The sequence below is a fragment of the Orussus abietinus genome, unplaced genomic scaffold, assembly GCF_000612105.2.
Source record: "Orussus abietinus isolate OABI.00-Male unplaced genomic scaffold, Oabi_2.0 scaffold3, whole genome shotgun sequence".
Classification (NCBI taxonomy): domain Eukaryota; kingdom Metazoa; phylum Arthropoda; class Insecta; order Hymenoptera; family Orussidae; genus Orussus; species Orussus abietinus.
In genome coordinates, this window is record NW_019395984.1 from 1,181,179 (window position 1) to 1,198,314 (window position 17,136).

Here is a 17,136-nt window from a genome sequence, read left to right on the forward strand (position 1 = left end):
TGCTATCCCAGCAGATTGGATTCCGCAGGGCCGCGTAATGGTTCCGCTAATGTTGAACAAACGTTTGCCGCCCCTCCCCCACGTAGCCTTTCGCCTCGTGATAACGCAACATCCTATACGCGGGGGGCATGGGGGGAGTTCGCATCCCGCCGATTCTTGGGTAGGCCCTTTAGAAAAAAGACAAAGGGGGGTAAAGTCGGGGGGGGGGGGGGCCGTTTAGCGGGGCCCGAACGGGGCGGGGAAGGGCCCGGGGGGGGGGGGCTCGTTAGCGCGAGCTCGATCGGACGCGGAATGGACCGGGAGAGGATGCGGAGGCCGCGGAGGCGGAGGTTCCCGCGAGACGCCTCCGCCAGTCTAATGGATCGCGATATATCCCCTAGCCGATGGAATCCGGATGCATTAGAGGTCGCGATCCGCCGGTGCGTTGGAAGTGGCGGGCATATCTGCCCCCCGCCCCCGAGGGCGCCGCCAATGAGCCACCCCCGCGTAACTAGCATTTCGCCCTCGAAACCCGATAACTGGTTCCGCCGCGATTTACGAGCCTTTATCCGCGCGGAAAGGGGGGCTGGGGGTAAAGTTCTGGGGGGGGGGAGAGGGTTTCCTCGAGTTCCCAGAAGACCCTCCCGGGAGATGATTTTGGGGAGCGCGACCAAGTGTAAGGGGAAAAACGAGGGGAAGAAGAAATAAAAAGAAAAAAGAGAGAGACAGAGAGAGAGAGAGAGAGAAGAGAAAAGAACGAAGAGAAATGGAAAACCGAGAGATTCTTTCGTGGGGGGGGCGCGCGGGAGAAGGGAGAGGGAAGGGGGTATATCGAGCGGCCTAGGCGAATTCGCCTTCGTCCGTGCGGCCGTTCCGCGGCGGAACCGGCCGCGCGAGGTATCGTTTCCCGGCGGTAATTCGACGTATCGACCGGCACCGGGCCCGTCAGGAACGTAACGAGCACGGTTTCAGGAACAGCTGGAACCGGCAGGAGGCGGAGGGAATCGATTCCTGTTCCGGACAGCCTCGCGCGACGCCTCTTCGCGAGGCGCCTCTTCCGTCCCCCCCGATCCTCCCCAGCGCCTCGGCGCCCCCCAAGATCGACCCCGCTCTACCACCTGGCGGGGGGGGGTCCGTGTTCCGAAATCATCCCTTAGGCGCCGGACAATCTCCTCATGGAAGGATCGATAGAGGGAGCTAAGAGGGCCCGCTCTCTCTCAGCGATCCAGGAAGTCCTAGATCCTTGCCTCGCAACAATGGGCGACGCGGTTGCGTAACCCGGCGACTACTCGCCTAGCTGGGAATTAAAGCGTGAAGCCACTTGGGGGGGAGCGCGACCGAAGGCACGGGAGCATGCGCACTGGCGGCGGCAAGAACGAGCCTTAACGAGCCCCGGCGCGGCCTCCGGTAATGGAACTTACGTCTCGCTGATAATTTCCGATAAGTGCTCGACCGTGTTAACTGGAGCAGCCATCGCTCCCATAGTCGGCGGAGCCGGGCTCGATTTTATATATCCCGGATCGCGCGGCGCCCGTCCGCGTCGTCTCCCCCCCCCCCCACACGCACGCGGCCAATTTCCGCGGCGCACCCGGAGGGGAATCGACCGCGGGCAATTTTCCCCCGGGTACGCGGAAACGCTCCGGCGGAAACGACAATGCCGCGGCTTCGCGGAACCCCGGGCCGCGGAAATCCGCGAGCGGCGGCAACGGGGGGGGAGGGCCTTGGGGGTCGAGGCCCCGCGCGTCCACCTCCGCGCGCGGGATCCGCCACCTAATTAGCCGCGGAGCGCGAAAATCGCGGGGCCCCCGTTCCGCGAGGTATCGGTAATTATTCCGCGGCCGAGTGCCGCAAGTAGAGAGAGACGGTGCCATTACGGGCGCGCCTTCGTTAGAGAGCTCGCCTGACCCGCTTTTCCCTCCCCCCCGTATAACGACTCCTCGAGTCCTTCGCAAATTACCGCATGGCACATCGATCCCCGTTCCCGAGGCTCGTCCACACACCCCCCCCCCCCCCGACTTTTGCGCGGCGTTAACGAAGCCGTTTCCAAACCCGCCCAAGGAGACACGGCCGCGTTAATGGCGGGACGGCCCGGACACAACCCTCCCCGATAATTATCCCTCCCCTCCCGATCCATTTCGCCGGATCCCTCGGTTATTCCCAATTACGATGACAAATGCAAATCGGGAGTAACGGCTTGAGAGCCGGCGATAAAGTTTCCGCCGCGGATTAGGCGCGCGTGGGCCGTCGCGAATTACCCCCGATGAAGGTGCAGCTTCGGGGATGACGTTAATTAACCCCGGGGGAGAGATCTACTTTTCTCTGTAATGTTTAGATTTGTAAGTCCTACAAGGAGGACCTCCCGTCGCCGGTTAAGTCGCCATTACATCGTGAAGTTGGCATTGTAACGTCACCCCGTCGGAAAATCGCCATTGCACCGGGAAGTCGTTCTCCGTCGAGGTTTCTTCATGGGTCCTCCGAGCACATTATCAAGCTCCTCGTTTCGCGTGGATCGTGGAGGTAAGAAAAAAAATAGGGGGGGAGGGGAAGAAAGGAAACACGCGCCGGAGGTCTTCCAGGGATGGCCGATCGTAAAGAGCCGGCCGCCTCCAGCAGGGCGTCGGGCCGTGTCGCGACAGCGGCCTAACCGCGCCAATGGCCGCACCGAGCGGAACTGAATATTCATTAGCGATGATAATGCCACCCGATGCCAACCTCCGGTACCACCTCCGTCGGCATGGCGTCGAGGAGTATATACCGGAGGGCGGCCGGCGGCAATTCCGAGCGCGGCCGAGGGGAGGAAGTCAAAGGCCCGAGACCCGAAATTCGCGAGAGGTCGCAGTCGCCCGGAGAGATAGAGGAGAAAGGGAAAAAAGGGAAAAAAAAGGAGGTGGAGGGTAAAAAAAGGAGGAATAAAAAGGGACAAGCGAGAAGGCGAGGGAAAAAGAGAGAGAGAGAGGGGGGGGGGGATAAAGCGCGACCGGTCGCGGCGTCGGTGCGTGCCGTCAGACACGCACTTTCCGAGCGGAAGGTGAAACGAGGTGGAGGTGTGTCACGACGACCTACATACGTCGTTCATTCACGGGACACTACGCTGGGAAAAGAGAGAGGGGGGAGAGGGAAAGGGAGAGAAAAAAAAAGGGGGAAAACGAGGGACAACGGAGGGAAGGAGGGCAAATGTCGACGGACGCACAATGGAGTCGGGACGCGGAACGTCGGCCGCGCTTCGGCGAGAGTCGCTCGACCCCCGAGAGGTCCCTGGGGACCCTGGGGGTCCCAGGGGCCCCGTAAATCTCGCGTGGACGCGGTCCCTAATTTCCAGGACGCGAGGACACGCGGATGACGTGGCGCACGCGAGGTGGACGCGCCTACGCCGGGCGTGGGACCTCGCGGCGGGGCAGGGAACGGGCCGAAAAGGCTTCCCTCCCGGCGCCGGGCCCCGAGGACCGGCGGGGGCGCAGCCGGCGCATCTCGCCGGGGCGAGTTGCCCGGAAACTTGGGCCGGGGCCGCGGGCTAATAGCGCGAGTTCGGAACTCGTAAGTCGTCCGGGGCCGTTGTCGCGGTGCACCCGTAGCTACCGGCGGGGCCAACGACTTGGAAACATGCGGAGATCCGGCGGCGTATGAATCGGCGCCGGGAGGATAGGCGCGCACCCGATACAACGGGGAACACCGCGAGAAGGTTGGAACAGGAATAGAGAGGTAGGAAGACAGAGGGAAAAGGTAAGGAGGCGCCCCAAGGGAGATCCGCGACCTCCCCAGGGAAGCAGCCTCCCGGAGACGCGCCTCTCGGGATGCGATCTTGGCCAAGGTCGGCTCAGGGCCCGAGGTCACTTAAAATGCGTCGCGATCGGGCCTCGAGACGCGACGTCGGCGTCGGTGTCGACATCCCATCGATGGCTATCGATTACATTGACCGCCGGGCACAAACTCTAGAGTTTCCCTTACCGATCGGCCGTCGATATACCGTCGCGAAAAACGCGAGGAGAGCCTCTCCGTTTATCGGTCCCCCGTTCCCGATATAATTTATCCGAGGGGAAAGATTGACAAAAAAGGAGAAGGGAATAAAAAAAAAGTGGGGGACAAAAAATTCCACGTGGAGTCGCGAGGCGAGCCGCCAGGCATTCCCGACTCTATCGATTCTAATAAGTAAGCGCATAATTCCCTCGGGGGAGGGTAAAAAAGCCCCCACTGGGGGAGTCCCCCCGGGCGTTAAATCGGCCGGGCGATCGGGGGTCCCGGCGACCCCTCCATGCAAATCTTATCAATGCACCCCCGGACACGCCAGAGATGGCAAGAAGATTGGACGTTGTAGGGCCGTTCAGGGAGCGGTGTCATTCCTTATCTGCAGCTTCGCCTGCATAAATGCATTCTAACCGTCCGTGGGCGCGTTCAAATGCAAACCTCGCAGGCAGCTCGCCGAGAATGCATGCACGGCCGATGAGCGAGGGGGGGGGGGAGGGGGAGTGGAAGAAAGGGTTAAGTCGAGCAAGCCGGGTTCGCGGCCACGTAGTCTCCCTCCCCCTCGGGAGATAACGGCCGGGGAGGGAAAGAAAAGGAAGAAGGTACGCGAGAGACAATCGCGGAATCGCAAGGACGAGGGCGAAGGGACGCGCCGAGAGAGAACGCGAAGTGAAACAAAAGGCCGAAAGGGTGGAAACGACCGAAGGAGGGATATGAAAAGTGCGAAAGAGAGGGAGCGGTCGGTTGGGATCGAGGGGCGGGGGATTGGGGGGGAGGCGCGGCAAGAGCGCATTGTTTCATAAACATAATTTGCACTATCGCCCTGTGCGCCCCGTAAATTGCAGCGGGCCGCTGCAGGGCGCGCGCAGAGGGGGAGGGGGCTTCGGGGGTGCATTTGAATATTTTTAATATGCAGCACACGAGACCCCGGCTAACGAACCTCATATACTACCGACCCAGCCACCCGCGCACTGCCCACCAGACCTTAGTCTGCTCCCCCCCCCCCCCCGGGAACGCGGTCGCCCTCTCCCAGGCTCGCGGGGCATCCCGGTGCATCACCCGGGACGCACCCCGCGTTCCCCAGGTTCCTTCACTTCGCGAGGCCCCGAAATCCCCTTCCCCACCCCCCTCACATTGTGCAAAGAGATCACACCTGCCCCCGTGCCGCCCGGAGAATCCTTGAAAAAAAATTCTCCGCCGCTCCTCGCGAAAAAGAAAAAGAAAGAAACCCCCCCCGAAAAAGGATAAAAATAGGAGACAGACCGAAGGACCTCGAAAAGTGATAACTCCGATCCCCGGAAACCGTCGGGCGGGGGTGGCGTNGGGGCATATTCCGCGGCTCGGGCATGAAAATATGCGAAATTACGCGTTGCAGGAAAGTGAAAAAGTTGCAGCGGCGGCGGCGGCGGCCGGCGAAAAAAAAAAAAAGAAAGAAAAGGCCGAGCCGCGCTAGGAGCGAGAGAGAAAGACCAACGGGGCGGAGGGAGGGAGAGAGACGAGAGGCGCTATCGCAAAAATAGATGAATTTTTGCCGCGGCAAAAGGGAATACATTAAGGTATGAATAATGCGTCTGCGATGCCAAGGTTGCTCGAGCGGCGCGCGGAGCGCGACTACCATGAATACCATGGGCCTGCCCAAGGCACGGTTAGGAGGCACGGCTAAAATTAAAGCGGATTCGCCAGGACGACGCTGGCAAGAGAGAAGGGAATAACAGGGCGAGGAGGTACGGAGGGCGGGAGGGGGGGGGCCACGCTCCGGAATTCGCGGCCGTCCCCGGCGGCCCTTCTTCCGCCCGAAGGGTGGAAAGAGGGTGGCAGGGACGCGACGAGGACGAGAGATTCGCGCCCCGAGCCCCGAATCCCCCTCCCCTGCCGTCTAGGTCCCCCTGCGATCGAGAATCAAATTAAAAGGAAAAGGGAGGAAAAAGAGAGGGACAAGAGAGAGGGGAAGAATGTAGAGAAAAACAGGAAAGGGAGGACGACCGGATGCGAGAACCTCTAGAAATTTGAGCAATCCTCCCCCTCCCCAAGGTTTAGTCCGCTGTTCCGACGCGTCTCTCTCTCTCTTTCGCTCTTCCTTCTTATCCACTTCTCCCTACCTCCGAGAGCGTCAAGATATAAATATTTCCTCGGCAGCGGGGCACGAGAGAGAGAGAGAGAGAGATTCCGCGGGATTAATGGCGCGAATAAACGATTCCCCGGTCCCCACGGCCCGGCGAGCTCCCATCCCCGGCCGGGCGGCCGCGGGGAGGCCGCGCGGGACCGGCCGCGTCGCGACTCCTGGGAGCCGCGTGCTCCAGTTAGCCCGGTACGCCGAGGTTGCGCAACGAGCGTCGCGTCGCGTCGCGTCGCGGCGCGTCGCGGCCACCTCTCTCGCGGGGTCTCCGAGAGGCTCTTACCCGCGAGGCTTATCGGCGCGACCAGAAATCGCGGGAGAGAAAGAGAGATGGGAAGAGTGCAGGACTTGCAGCGCAACGTTCGCAGGTATCCGCTTCGCGCTGGGTTCCACTTTTCCGGTCCGACCGCGGAGCAGGAACCGATCGACTCGGTTCACGGTGGAGGGCTCGATATCCTCCTAGCGAGTCGAAGTTTCGGGGAGAGAAAGAGAGAGAGGAGGAGAGAGAGAGAGAGAACTCGAGGCCCACACGTGCGTGCGGGCGCACCAGATGGATGCGAGCCAGATGTCCGTGGCTGGGATGCCGGCGCGACGCCGGGAGCGCAGTCGGACCGGCCGGTCGGACGCCGGGGCGCGCGCGGGCCTAAATCAACCGGCTACGTAAACCGGAAGTTCCGAGCCCGGGACTATTGTTCCAGGGGAGCGAAGAGTGCCGTTTTCGATTCCTCCGTGGGAATAGCTAAGGGGCCACCTCGACGGTAAGGGACTTGTACAGCGCAAGCGGCTCTCACTCTCTACCTGGTTTCCAGGCATCGTCGAGAAATTCTCTTCCAAATAATTTCACTCTTACCCCCTCCCGCGTTCGCAAATGATTACGAATTCTCGATTTACGATCACGCGGTCCACGAATCGGGAATTAATTAATAAACGTGGGGTACACGTGGGCGGGGAAGCGGAGGGCGGACGTCCCCTTACACGCGCGTCATGAGCCCCTCTGAAAGGGGGGATTAATTAGTATCTCGCGGTCGAAAGAGGTCCTACGCGTCGAGATCCGGGTGGGTAAGGATAGGTAAGGGTAAGTAACCGTGAATAACCGGGAAAATAGGGGTAAATTGATACGAATAAGGGTAAAGCGAGGGGCAAATTCTCCGCGGTGAAAATCTCGGGACGGTGTCGGCCACGCGCCGTCTTCGGGAAAAGAGAGCATCCGTAACCCGGTGGCCTCCCCGTAGGAGGTGTCTCTCTCTCTCTCTCCCTCTCTCTTCTTGTCTCGAGGCTCCCTCGCGTTTCCCGGCATTAATTAGCTAATTGACCGAGAATGGGCGCGCGCGCGCTTAATTAGGTGCGCGGCGCCCAGAGGACTCGCGGGAGGGAAAAGAACGCCGGGGAGCGCAAGAAAGGGATTCGAAATGCGAGAGAGACATCCATGCTCCCCCGCCGGGGGGAGGGGCAGAGACGTAGAGGGGGGCATCCCGAGAAGGACCGGCCGTTTGCGGCAACTATTAATTCCTCGTTAAAACTCGGACGGGCGGAACGACCGGGCCGTTAGTCGAAGGCGAACGCGACCGGAAATCGGAACAGGATCCCCCGGGACCTGGCATCCCGGTTCTTCCGGGAGACCGGACGTCCTCGGGAACTCCGGTCCCGATCAGCGATCGAAACCAGTCGATCCAACGAATCTCCCCGAAATTCACCGCCAATTCTACCTCCACGAAATTAAGAAAACATCACAAATTTATACATCCCGATTGTCATCGCCCACACCCCGCGGATAATAAATCTCTCCTAACCTAACCCCCCCCTCCCCATGAATCCACGCTCCCGCGATATGTGCCATTTTTCCCAACCCCCTCCGTAAATTACAACAAATTCCTATCAGGAGGCCGACAAATTCCCTCCTCCCCCTTTCTGGGGAGTCGCCATCTTTTTCCGGCTCCCGCCTTAAATGCCGACGCCGAGTTGCCATTGTTGCCGAAGAATAATAATTCCAGCTGGTCGCAAGAACGCCCCAATTCGGTCTTCTCCGCGCGAGTCGCAGCGAAAAACTGCTGGGGGGGAGGGGGAAGTATGCATAATTCCCAGGTTCCATTTTATTTCAAGGGAGTCGTTCGCGACCTCCCCCCCAAAAAAAAATTCGGCGGCAACCGGATCCGAGCCCCTGCCGCATACCCGACGGCCGCGGATTCCGTCGATCGTGGCAATAATAGTCGCGCGGTTTGCGCGCGTCACTCACTCACTCTCTTTCTCTCTCTCCCTCTCTCTCTCTCTCTCTCGTTCACTCCGCTCGGGCCGATCGGCGCGGCCGATAAATCGCGCGATAATAGGCTCGACCCGACGACCGTATTGCGGGACTCGTCGAAATTAATCGATGCCCCGGCCCCGAAACATTATACCGGAAGCTACCTCTCTCCCTCCCCCCTTCTTCTTCCCACCCCTTCCGAAAACGCAACTTGTTAAATCGCTGGAACGGAAAATGCCGGCACTTCCGGCGCGGTGGGCGCAATCTTCTGTGACCTCGGCGCGCATCCCCCGTGGGTGGGGAGAGGGGAGAGAGAGAGAGAGAGAGGTATGGGGAAATTCGGAGGTAGCGAATAAAAAAAAAGAGAGGGAGACGAAGGGGAAAGGGGGTACACCATTTCCGCTCCTCCGCGAGTTTACGAGGGGGTCATCGATCCCCGCGGTGGGGACCGGCCATTTCCGAAAAATCCCCGGCGAAACGAGGACCGGGAATAATTTTCCGCATCTTTTATTCTCTTTTTTTTTTTTTTTTTACGACCGCGGCGCGAAAAGTCGGTCGACTTTCCGGTTGCCCCCGTCCCCGTTTTCCAGGACCGAGGGAGATTTCAATCCGATTCCGGAGATCAATCGCAACGGCGGACCCGGGCTGGCGTTAACGCGACGATGTAGCCCTCCCTCTTTTCCCACCCCCGAAACCGCCCCCCTCCCCTGTAAACGGATTCCGTATAAATCGCGGGGCATCGGCGCTAAATCGTGTCGCGAGGTGGCTACTCTCCTTCCCTCTCTCTTTCTCCGACCAAAGAGAGCGAGAGAGGGAAAGAGAGAGGTAGTGATTTAAGGCCTGCTCTTTCTCGCAATCTCCGGTTAGTCGCGAGAGAGGGAGAGAGAGAGAGAAAGAGAAGGGGGGAATCGATCTCGAAAGACCGGGGCCCGGTTTTCCGCGGGCTCCTTCCGCATCCCAGGACGGAAGTGACCGGAAAAACCGGGCGCGGAAGGAGACGCGTCGCGGTGAGAACAATCCGAGTCCAAGACCGAGGGAGACAGCTGGGGGAGAGGGGTGGTCGAAAGTGCCGAAAGTGCCGGAAATGCCGGAAACGGAGGACGCCCGCGCCGGAAACGCCGAAATGACTTAACGAGGAGGAGGAGCGCCCCCCCTCAACCCCATCTCCCCCCCCCTCGAGCCCATCACCTCGACGCCGGGGACGGCCGAGGAGAGCGTCCTCGTAGACGATAACATCGACCCGGCCCTATCCCGAGGGAGCCACGCAGGAATTTCACGGGAATTTCTACCTGGGAGAGGGACTCCTCCCTTCTAGGGTCCGGGAACGTGGTCGCCGGAGAAAGCGCCGAAAAGGGAGAGAGGATGAGGATGGGAGGGAAAGACCGAAGAGGGCCGAGGGTAACCGGGGGGGGGATGCGAGGAAGAAAGCGACCCGACCTCGGGCGTGAATTTCGGGCGACGCACGCGGGTGCGTGGGCGCGCGGCGTCGGGACGCCCCGGTCCGCGGCGTCGCGCCGACACCTCCCGGGATTATTTCCCGGACGACGGCCACGCGGAGGGCCGTCGTTCATTGTTTATTAGCCCGAGATTTATTATCGGCGGGCGAACGGCAGTGGCCCCGTTGTGATTTATTCAGATTTCATTCATGGAGGTGGAGGCGCCCCGGCGCGCGTGTACGGCCTCCAAGACGCGACGCGGCCTTTTTTTCGGCTCGTTATCGGAGGCGAGACTCGCGACAGGAGATGCGCTCTCTGGGAAATCGGTCGGAACGACGAAAGATACTAGCGACGAAACGACGCGGAAACGTCTACGATAATGGAACCATGGAACGTATTGACGATGGAACGATGAGACTTATCGTAGGTGTAGAGGCGATAACGAAGGGGAACGCCGATGACAAGAACGACGAGAGTCACTCACCTGACGGAGTGACTAATATATAAAAAAAAGAAAAAAAAAAATTCTCGTAATGAAATAATACCAATGAAGCGTTGACAAACTCCGATCGGGGCAATCAGGCGAGATAAGAAAGCCATCCGAGGAGACGCATACCCCCGGTTCCTGATTTAACGCGGGTGCACGCGGGTACACGCGACGAAGCCGGGACGCGGTTCCGCGGCGGGACGATTAACGGCGCGGAGACGCGCCGAGAGGAGGAAAGCGGAGAGGGAGGAGGAGGAGGGCTTCCTCTAATGTATTTGCCTTCACCGAGACCCATTAACGCGCGTCCGCCGGTTCTTAAGAGCGGCGGAGGTCTTCCGCCGAGCCTCTCTCTCTCTCTCTCCTCGCCCGATCCCAAAATCCCCGATAAGTCGTGACGGGTAATAGAAAAATGGCGAAAATCCTGGGAATCCCGGGATCGCGCCAGATCTGGAAAACTTCCAAACCAAGGGGAAGAGTTCCCTCGTCCTGAAGAGCGACGAAGGGTCCCGACCTCGTCCTCCTCGCTCCCTGTTCCAAAAGTACCCGAAAAATCGGATGGGAAGAAAAAAAAAAAAGGAAAAGGAGAAAAAAAAATATAGAAAAATCACATCATTCCCAGATCGGCTAGACCGATTCGGGGGAATTTCCAGACGACGGGAAGGGGCCTCCCCCTCGCCTCGTCCGGGAAGGCCTGCGGGAGAGATCGCGGCCGGGGAAAGGCCCGCGGAATGCACTCGGGGCCGCGCGGAACGGGTCTCGGAGAGCCGCGGTCTAAACTTAGCCAAGAGGGGCGCCCCGTACGGCGACCTCCGAGAATACCGCTGTGCGGCCGCGCGCCGTGTAAACAAACAGCGGGTTCCGCGCGCGCGGTTCCGATATCCCGTCGATCCGCGGCCGCGGCCCTCCCTTTCCCTCCCCCCGAGATCGCCCGCCCCGCTTCCGCTTCCGGGCCGAGAATAACCGGCGGTGATCCCGCCGCGGCCGAGCGCGCCCGGACGGGAAACGCGTCCCGGAAACGCCGCTCGCCCACCGTCAAACTTCCCCGATTCCGTCCCACCGCCTCGCGGCTTTTGTATCGGCCCCGCGTCCGGCGAAAACGCGCAACCGGCGACGCAAAAGTCGAAACGACCGACGGGAGAGTTCCTCCTCCCCCTCCACCCCTTTGGATTTCCCGAACCTCGGGATGCTGCGTGGACCGCGACGCCGCGGGTTGAGCGCCGCGGCGCGTCCGCAGGTGCGGAGGGGCCCGTAGGCGGTCGCAGGTAGGGGTGGAGGGAGGGGGGAGGGGGGGGACGAAACGGGGCAATATTTGCGCCCGCCGCATGTCGGGCGGAGGGCACTCGTGAGCCCGAACCGGAGTAGCGCCCGAAAATTGCTTCCTCGGAGAGGGTGCGGAGGGAACAGGGGAGAGGAGGTTCCATCGGACCCCGGTTGGCCCTCGGTAAATTTCGCGTTTTCGGCTTCCCCCTCGAAGGGGTTGCCTCCCTCCTGATGCAGGTGTCGGACGCCAGGTGAGGGATCCTCCTCTACCTCCTCTCTCCTTCCTTTCGCCGAGGTCTGCCACGATATCCTCGCCCTTTTCGGAGCGACTGGACGATAAAGGATTTTTGACCTCTCGTTGCAGACACGTGGGCTCGTGGATCCTCCCGCTGGAACGTATTTTTATACACCGTTTATGCCATGCAAATTTCTTTGCAGCGCTCTTTATCGATTTAATTTCGAGGTCGAAAATTCTCTTTTTTTTTTTTTTAAATTGAATTTCGGTGCCAATGTCGCTTTACGGGGGGAAAATCCAGGTGGGCACGGGACGAAGTGTCCCGGTGTTCGTGATAACAATTGCACGACGCCGTGTTTATTGTCGGGGGTCAGGGAAAATAGATATGATTAGTCGCCGAAACGAGATATCGAGGGTTCGCGGGGTGCTGCCGATCGATTTCATCGGTGAGCCCCGAAGACGCCCTCGAGGAGCCTCGCGCGAGGCTCCGGGCTTCCCCGTTGTTTAACGCCGAGTTTCCGAAACAAGGTTTCGACGTTCGGTCGTTCCCTCTCTCTCTGCCCCTCTACCTCTAATCCCTCTCATTGGAGGTAACGAAGCCGAGATCTCGAGCTCCTCGGCGCCTCCAGCTTGCCACGTTTCTCGAGGTTCCCCCCGCAAAAAAAAAATTCGGTGTGCGTAGAATCGACGGATCATGGAATTTCTGATCCGCCCGAGGTCCGAGGAAAGATATCCCGGTTCCCTTTCCTCTCTTCCAGTTTTCCATAATTTTCGCTCGTTTCCTCGAAAACCGTCGACGCACCTCGCGCGCCGAAAATCCCCCGCGTACATGGCCGCAGGGCCGTAAAACTCGGCGACTTTCCGAATCTCTCGTCCCGGGGTCCAAGGAAAGGTATCCCGAGTACTTCCCGTCCCTTTTGGTTTCCCGTGGAGTTTTCCTTAATTTTCTCCCGTCTCCCCGGTAAGCGCCGACACACCTCGCGCGGCGAAAAGAGCCCCGCACACATCCCGCCGCAGTGCGGCTCCGCGAGGCCGCGCGTACACGGCCTGAAATATAAACGAAGGAGCGGGGCCCGTTACCGACGCGTTCGCGTTTTCCGTCGACGTTACTCGCGGGAGAAACTCGGGTATACACCGGGTGCCCCCTTTCAGCCTTTCAGTCTTCAGCCTTCCCGCGCCTGACCTAACCTAACCTCCTTAATTCCCCCAAAAGTCCGCCGTCCCTCGCGTGTCAAAAGTTCAAAATGCATCCCTCCACGTCTACGGTATTTACGTCAAAACTTAGCGCAGACTCGCAAACCCAAAAAGACGGGGGAAAAAAAAAGAAGAAAAACGAAGAAACCAGGAAAATCCCCGGAGGTCGTAGAAATACATTCCTACGGCACGAGGGCACGTCCGGTAATTCAAAGGAGGTTAGACATAGAGGGATCCCCTGCATCTGTAAAACACTTCCGGAAATGCATTAAGAGCGCGTGATAGAAAATTCGATCAACGGCGTAAACGGGATGCAAACCGTGAATCTTTCTCGCCCCCAGAGATTAATCCACCTTGAGGTAATTACCTCCCTATCTCCCGCCCCAAAATATTAAGTCGTCCAGAAGTACCCCGCGACCTCCGGCGTAAATTTTCCCCTTTGCCCGCAAGAACTTCCGGAAAAAAGTTCAACAGAGGTAAGACCCTCTGTACCTCCCTAACCGCCCCCACGCGTGTCCCCCGCGTTTCCCTGGAAAACCAAGGTGTTCCGGAGGAAGAAGAAGCCCTCCCTCGAGATCCTCCTCCGGCGAAGAAGCCGCGGCCGACTTTCCGCGCGGCCCGCGATTTCGCGACGCAACCGGGAGGCCTTGGGCTCGTCCTTACAAGGCGCGGAATCGGCGGAATTATGTCACGCGCTTTTTCCCGGCCTTTACGAGCGAGGGGGGAACTACTCTCTCAAACGATCCGCCGATTTGGCAAGCCCGAGAGCCGCGCACGGCGGTAACGACCGGCGACCGGGAATTTCATTCGAGGAACGTCCCGCGTCCCCGTTTCCTTCCCCCTGGGGCAAGGCGATGGGGGAAAGGGGGGCTCTTGTCGGTATCGGCCTGATTTATCGGCCGATCCGATATCGCCGCTGGCTCGACCGACCGGGACTCCTCCGAAACCGTAGCGCACGGTGCACCCTCGTTATCCCGCAGGATGCAGCACCGCAACCCCCGTAAATCGTCGAAAGAAAATCGCCGAATATTGAGAGGGGGAAGAAAAAAAGAGAGAAAGAATAATAATAATTAAAAAAAAAATGGTGGAAAGGTATAAACATTAACTTAGAAGCACGCGACGAAAGTTAGCGAATACTTAACGGCAAACATCGAATTTGATATGGGGAAGAAAAAAAGGAAAAGAAAAAAAAAAACTGGGGCTTAACGCATCGGGAGGCGGTAATCTAAGAATGGGGGAGGAAAAGAGACCCTTCGCTCGCTCGCTTTCTCTTCCGTTGACTTTCCGCGGTCACAAAGGGAATACGGCCGAGTTTGCGGGGCTCGCGTATCCCGCGTCTATGACCTAACCATGAAGAAAGCAGAACCGAAAGAGGGAATACAAAGGGGCTCTTTTCTCGCGCTCTCTCCCGTTTTATGTGAACCAGTTGCGCGGCGCAACATGGCGACGGTCTCTCTCTCCAGTAGTAAGACAGAGAGAGCTTGTAGTTACTGAGCACTGAGGGAAAAAATAGCTAAACGTTATCGCTACGTGCCATGAGATAGGCCCCGGTCTCCTTAGGGATGATACGCAACCGTAAGAAGAACGAATAACTTCCCAAATCGCGGCTCTACAGAGTATAAACTTATTCATCCCTGTAAGGCGTTACGAGAGGTGCATTCCATAAACATATATTAACACGTGAAAACATTAAAAACACCAGCACGCAATCGTGGAGGCCCTAGGGAAGAACGCGATGCTGTTTCATCTCCTCGCCAAGTAATGGAGTGAGATCTTCAAGATTTGGATCTTTCTTTAAAGCAATAGCTTTCTGCCACTTGCACCAGATACTTTTTCCAGTATACTCTCAATATATTACGGTCTCGAAATACGTAAAAAAAAAAGAATATCGATTTTTTTAAAGTTCTAAAGGGTTCGCTCCCCTTAACACGACCCTCTCTCAGTGTATTCGCTCTCGTTCCTTTTCACTGCCGTTCCCAGAACACGCACGAGGAAAAGGTTAGGTTCACGGAGCCCCGGGTGTCCCGTCGTACGTGCGTTCTCTCCTCGCGATGGGCCTGGAGAAATTTTCCCGATCGAGGGGAGAGAGAGAAAGAGAAAGACAGAGTCCTCCCGGCGGTGCGTAACGCACCGCCGAGAGTTTTCGGGGAAAGTGAGCGCACGTACGATTCGTGGGTTGCGACACCGCTGAAATTATGCATCGACGGCAGGTCGTTCGTGCGGAGAAAGACCGGAGGGGACGGATCGCGTGAGAGGGAGCGAGAGGGAGCGACGGGCCGGGCCGTGGGAGCGAGCGAGAGGCGCATAGCCAGGCAGGGTAACGGTAACGGTAGTAGAGCGCCACCGAGTCACGACTTTAAAGCACCGACGACGCTCCGGCATCCTCGTGTGCGTAGTCGGTGCGGAATTAAGGTGCTTCCACACTCTCCGACGGCGTATTACCCCGAGTAGCGCCTAATCGTCGCGATCGAGAATAAGAAGAAGTATCGGTACTTAAAACGACGATACAAATCGTAATTGCAACTTCAACTTGAAATGCCAATAGCGGATCTCCCACCCAAAGGGACAAACTCCACTCGCGAGAAAGCCTCGCCATCTGTCGGCACCGTCGAAACTAATGGTGGCAAGCGAATCATCATACCATTGTTTCCGCAACGACATAGGCGAGTTCGGATAACGAAAGGAGAAAAACATAGGGAAATAACGATGCTCGCAATTGTAATTCCTGAAATAAAAAAAAAATATATATATATATAAAGGAAAAAAATCCTTAAAAAAAATATATACATATAAAATCCACGGCGACGATTTCCGCGCAACGCGGGCGACTTTCCCTTTCCGCTTTCTCCGCGCGTCTTCGGGGTCGTCCCCAGACCCGATCGAGACATTTCTACCCGCGGCGGTCCTTTCATCTCCGTGCCGCGCGTTTCGTCCGCGTCCCCCCCCCCCCCCCCCCGGGAGCGGAGGAGGAAACGGCACACCGACGACCGGGCCGCCCGGAAATCGCGTCCCGTACTCGAACCTGCGGCCACGTGGTCGAAACCCAGCGCGGCCACGAAACGCTAACCTACCGCCGGGGGTTGGAAAGCAGGACGGCGTCGACACGCGAGCGACGCGGTACGGAGGCGTTTCCGCGGCGGAGAGCCTGGGCCGCAGACAAGCTCGAGTCACGAGTCCCGATCGGGGCCGATTTCGCGATCGGGTTTCCATCAAATCGCCGAAAGCGGCCTAAAAAAGCCGCGGCCGGCGGCGCGACAAATTCCTCGAGCGGAATTGCCGCGCCGATTGGTATCGGTGACCTCATCGGGCACGAATGCGATCGCGGCGTTCGATTCAGCGGTCGTTACGTATCCGAGGGTCGGATAAGCCTTACCGCGCGGGCGGTGAGAGAAATTCCGCGAGTAGTTCCTCGTAATTCCCCCCTCCCCGGTTAAAGGGAATCTAAATGGCATCGATTGAATCGCTCGCTCCAGTTAATATATTAATTCGGAGGGGATCCCACCTCCAGATATGGGAGAGGGAAAAATGAGATCGCCACCGAGACTCCGAGAGAGAAGCGTATCGGAGCCGTTAAAGGCGAGCTGCCTCTCGCTCGGAGGTCAAGCGCGCCTTATGCAAAATCGGGCCGAGCCCGGCGCGGCGTCTCCGCGCCTTACCTGTTGCCAGTGATCCTCGAGGGAAGGCTGGGCCGAAAAGTATCCGGTATCGTGTATGTCCTGCAGCTCCCGGAATATGTTGCCGCTCGGCAGGATATCCATGGTTGCCGGAGTCCGGGGTCCGGGGCTAGGGGCGGCGGTCTCCTCTCGAGCACCGGTCACTAACTACACGAACAACGCTCGGCGCTGGGGGGGCGAGGGGCCATCGGCGGGCGCGCGGCCGCGGTCGCGCGGACCATCGGGACGACGCCGCCGAGGCTCGAGCGGCCGGGCGCGGTCGCGGCTCGGTCGAGTGCGGACTCGTCGGCTCCCTTCCGGCGGGTCCCCGGAGCTGCGGGCAGCTCCTCGATCAGAGCGAACTCCCGGCGGCGCTGGGCCGGTCCTCTGTCTGTCCGCGGCGCGCTCGGCCGACACCCGCGGCAGCATCCATGTCGGGCGCGCGCTTCTCCGCGAGGGGTGAAGGTGGCTCCGGAAGTAGCCACGGACGCGGCGCGTCGGTGGTAGGAGCTCCGCGGCCTCGCGCCCGGCCCTACCCCACACCGAACTTTCCCCCCGCGCACCCCTTTCTCCTCCT

General features: G+C 59.1%; 1 protein-coding gene across 1 annotated transcript in view; it reads right to left on the reverse strand.

The window, feature by feature from the left end:
• Positions 1-16,830, reverse strand: part of LOC105699179 (Krueppel-like factor 6) — a 126,955-nt gene extending 110,125 nt beyond the window's left edge. The window contains exon 1 of the mRNA XM_012423978.1: positions 16,563-16,830. Coding sequence (XP_012279401.1) covers positions 16,563-16,664 — 102 coding nt within the window. The 5' untranslated portion in view covers positions 16,665-16,830. The remainder of the gene's footprint in view (positions 1-16,562) is intronic.
• Between the last annotated feature and the right edge of the window lie 306 nt (positions 16,831-17,136).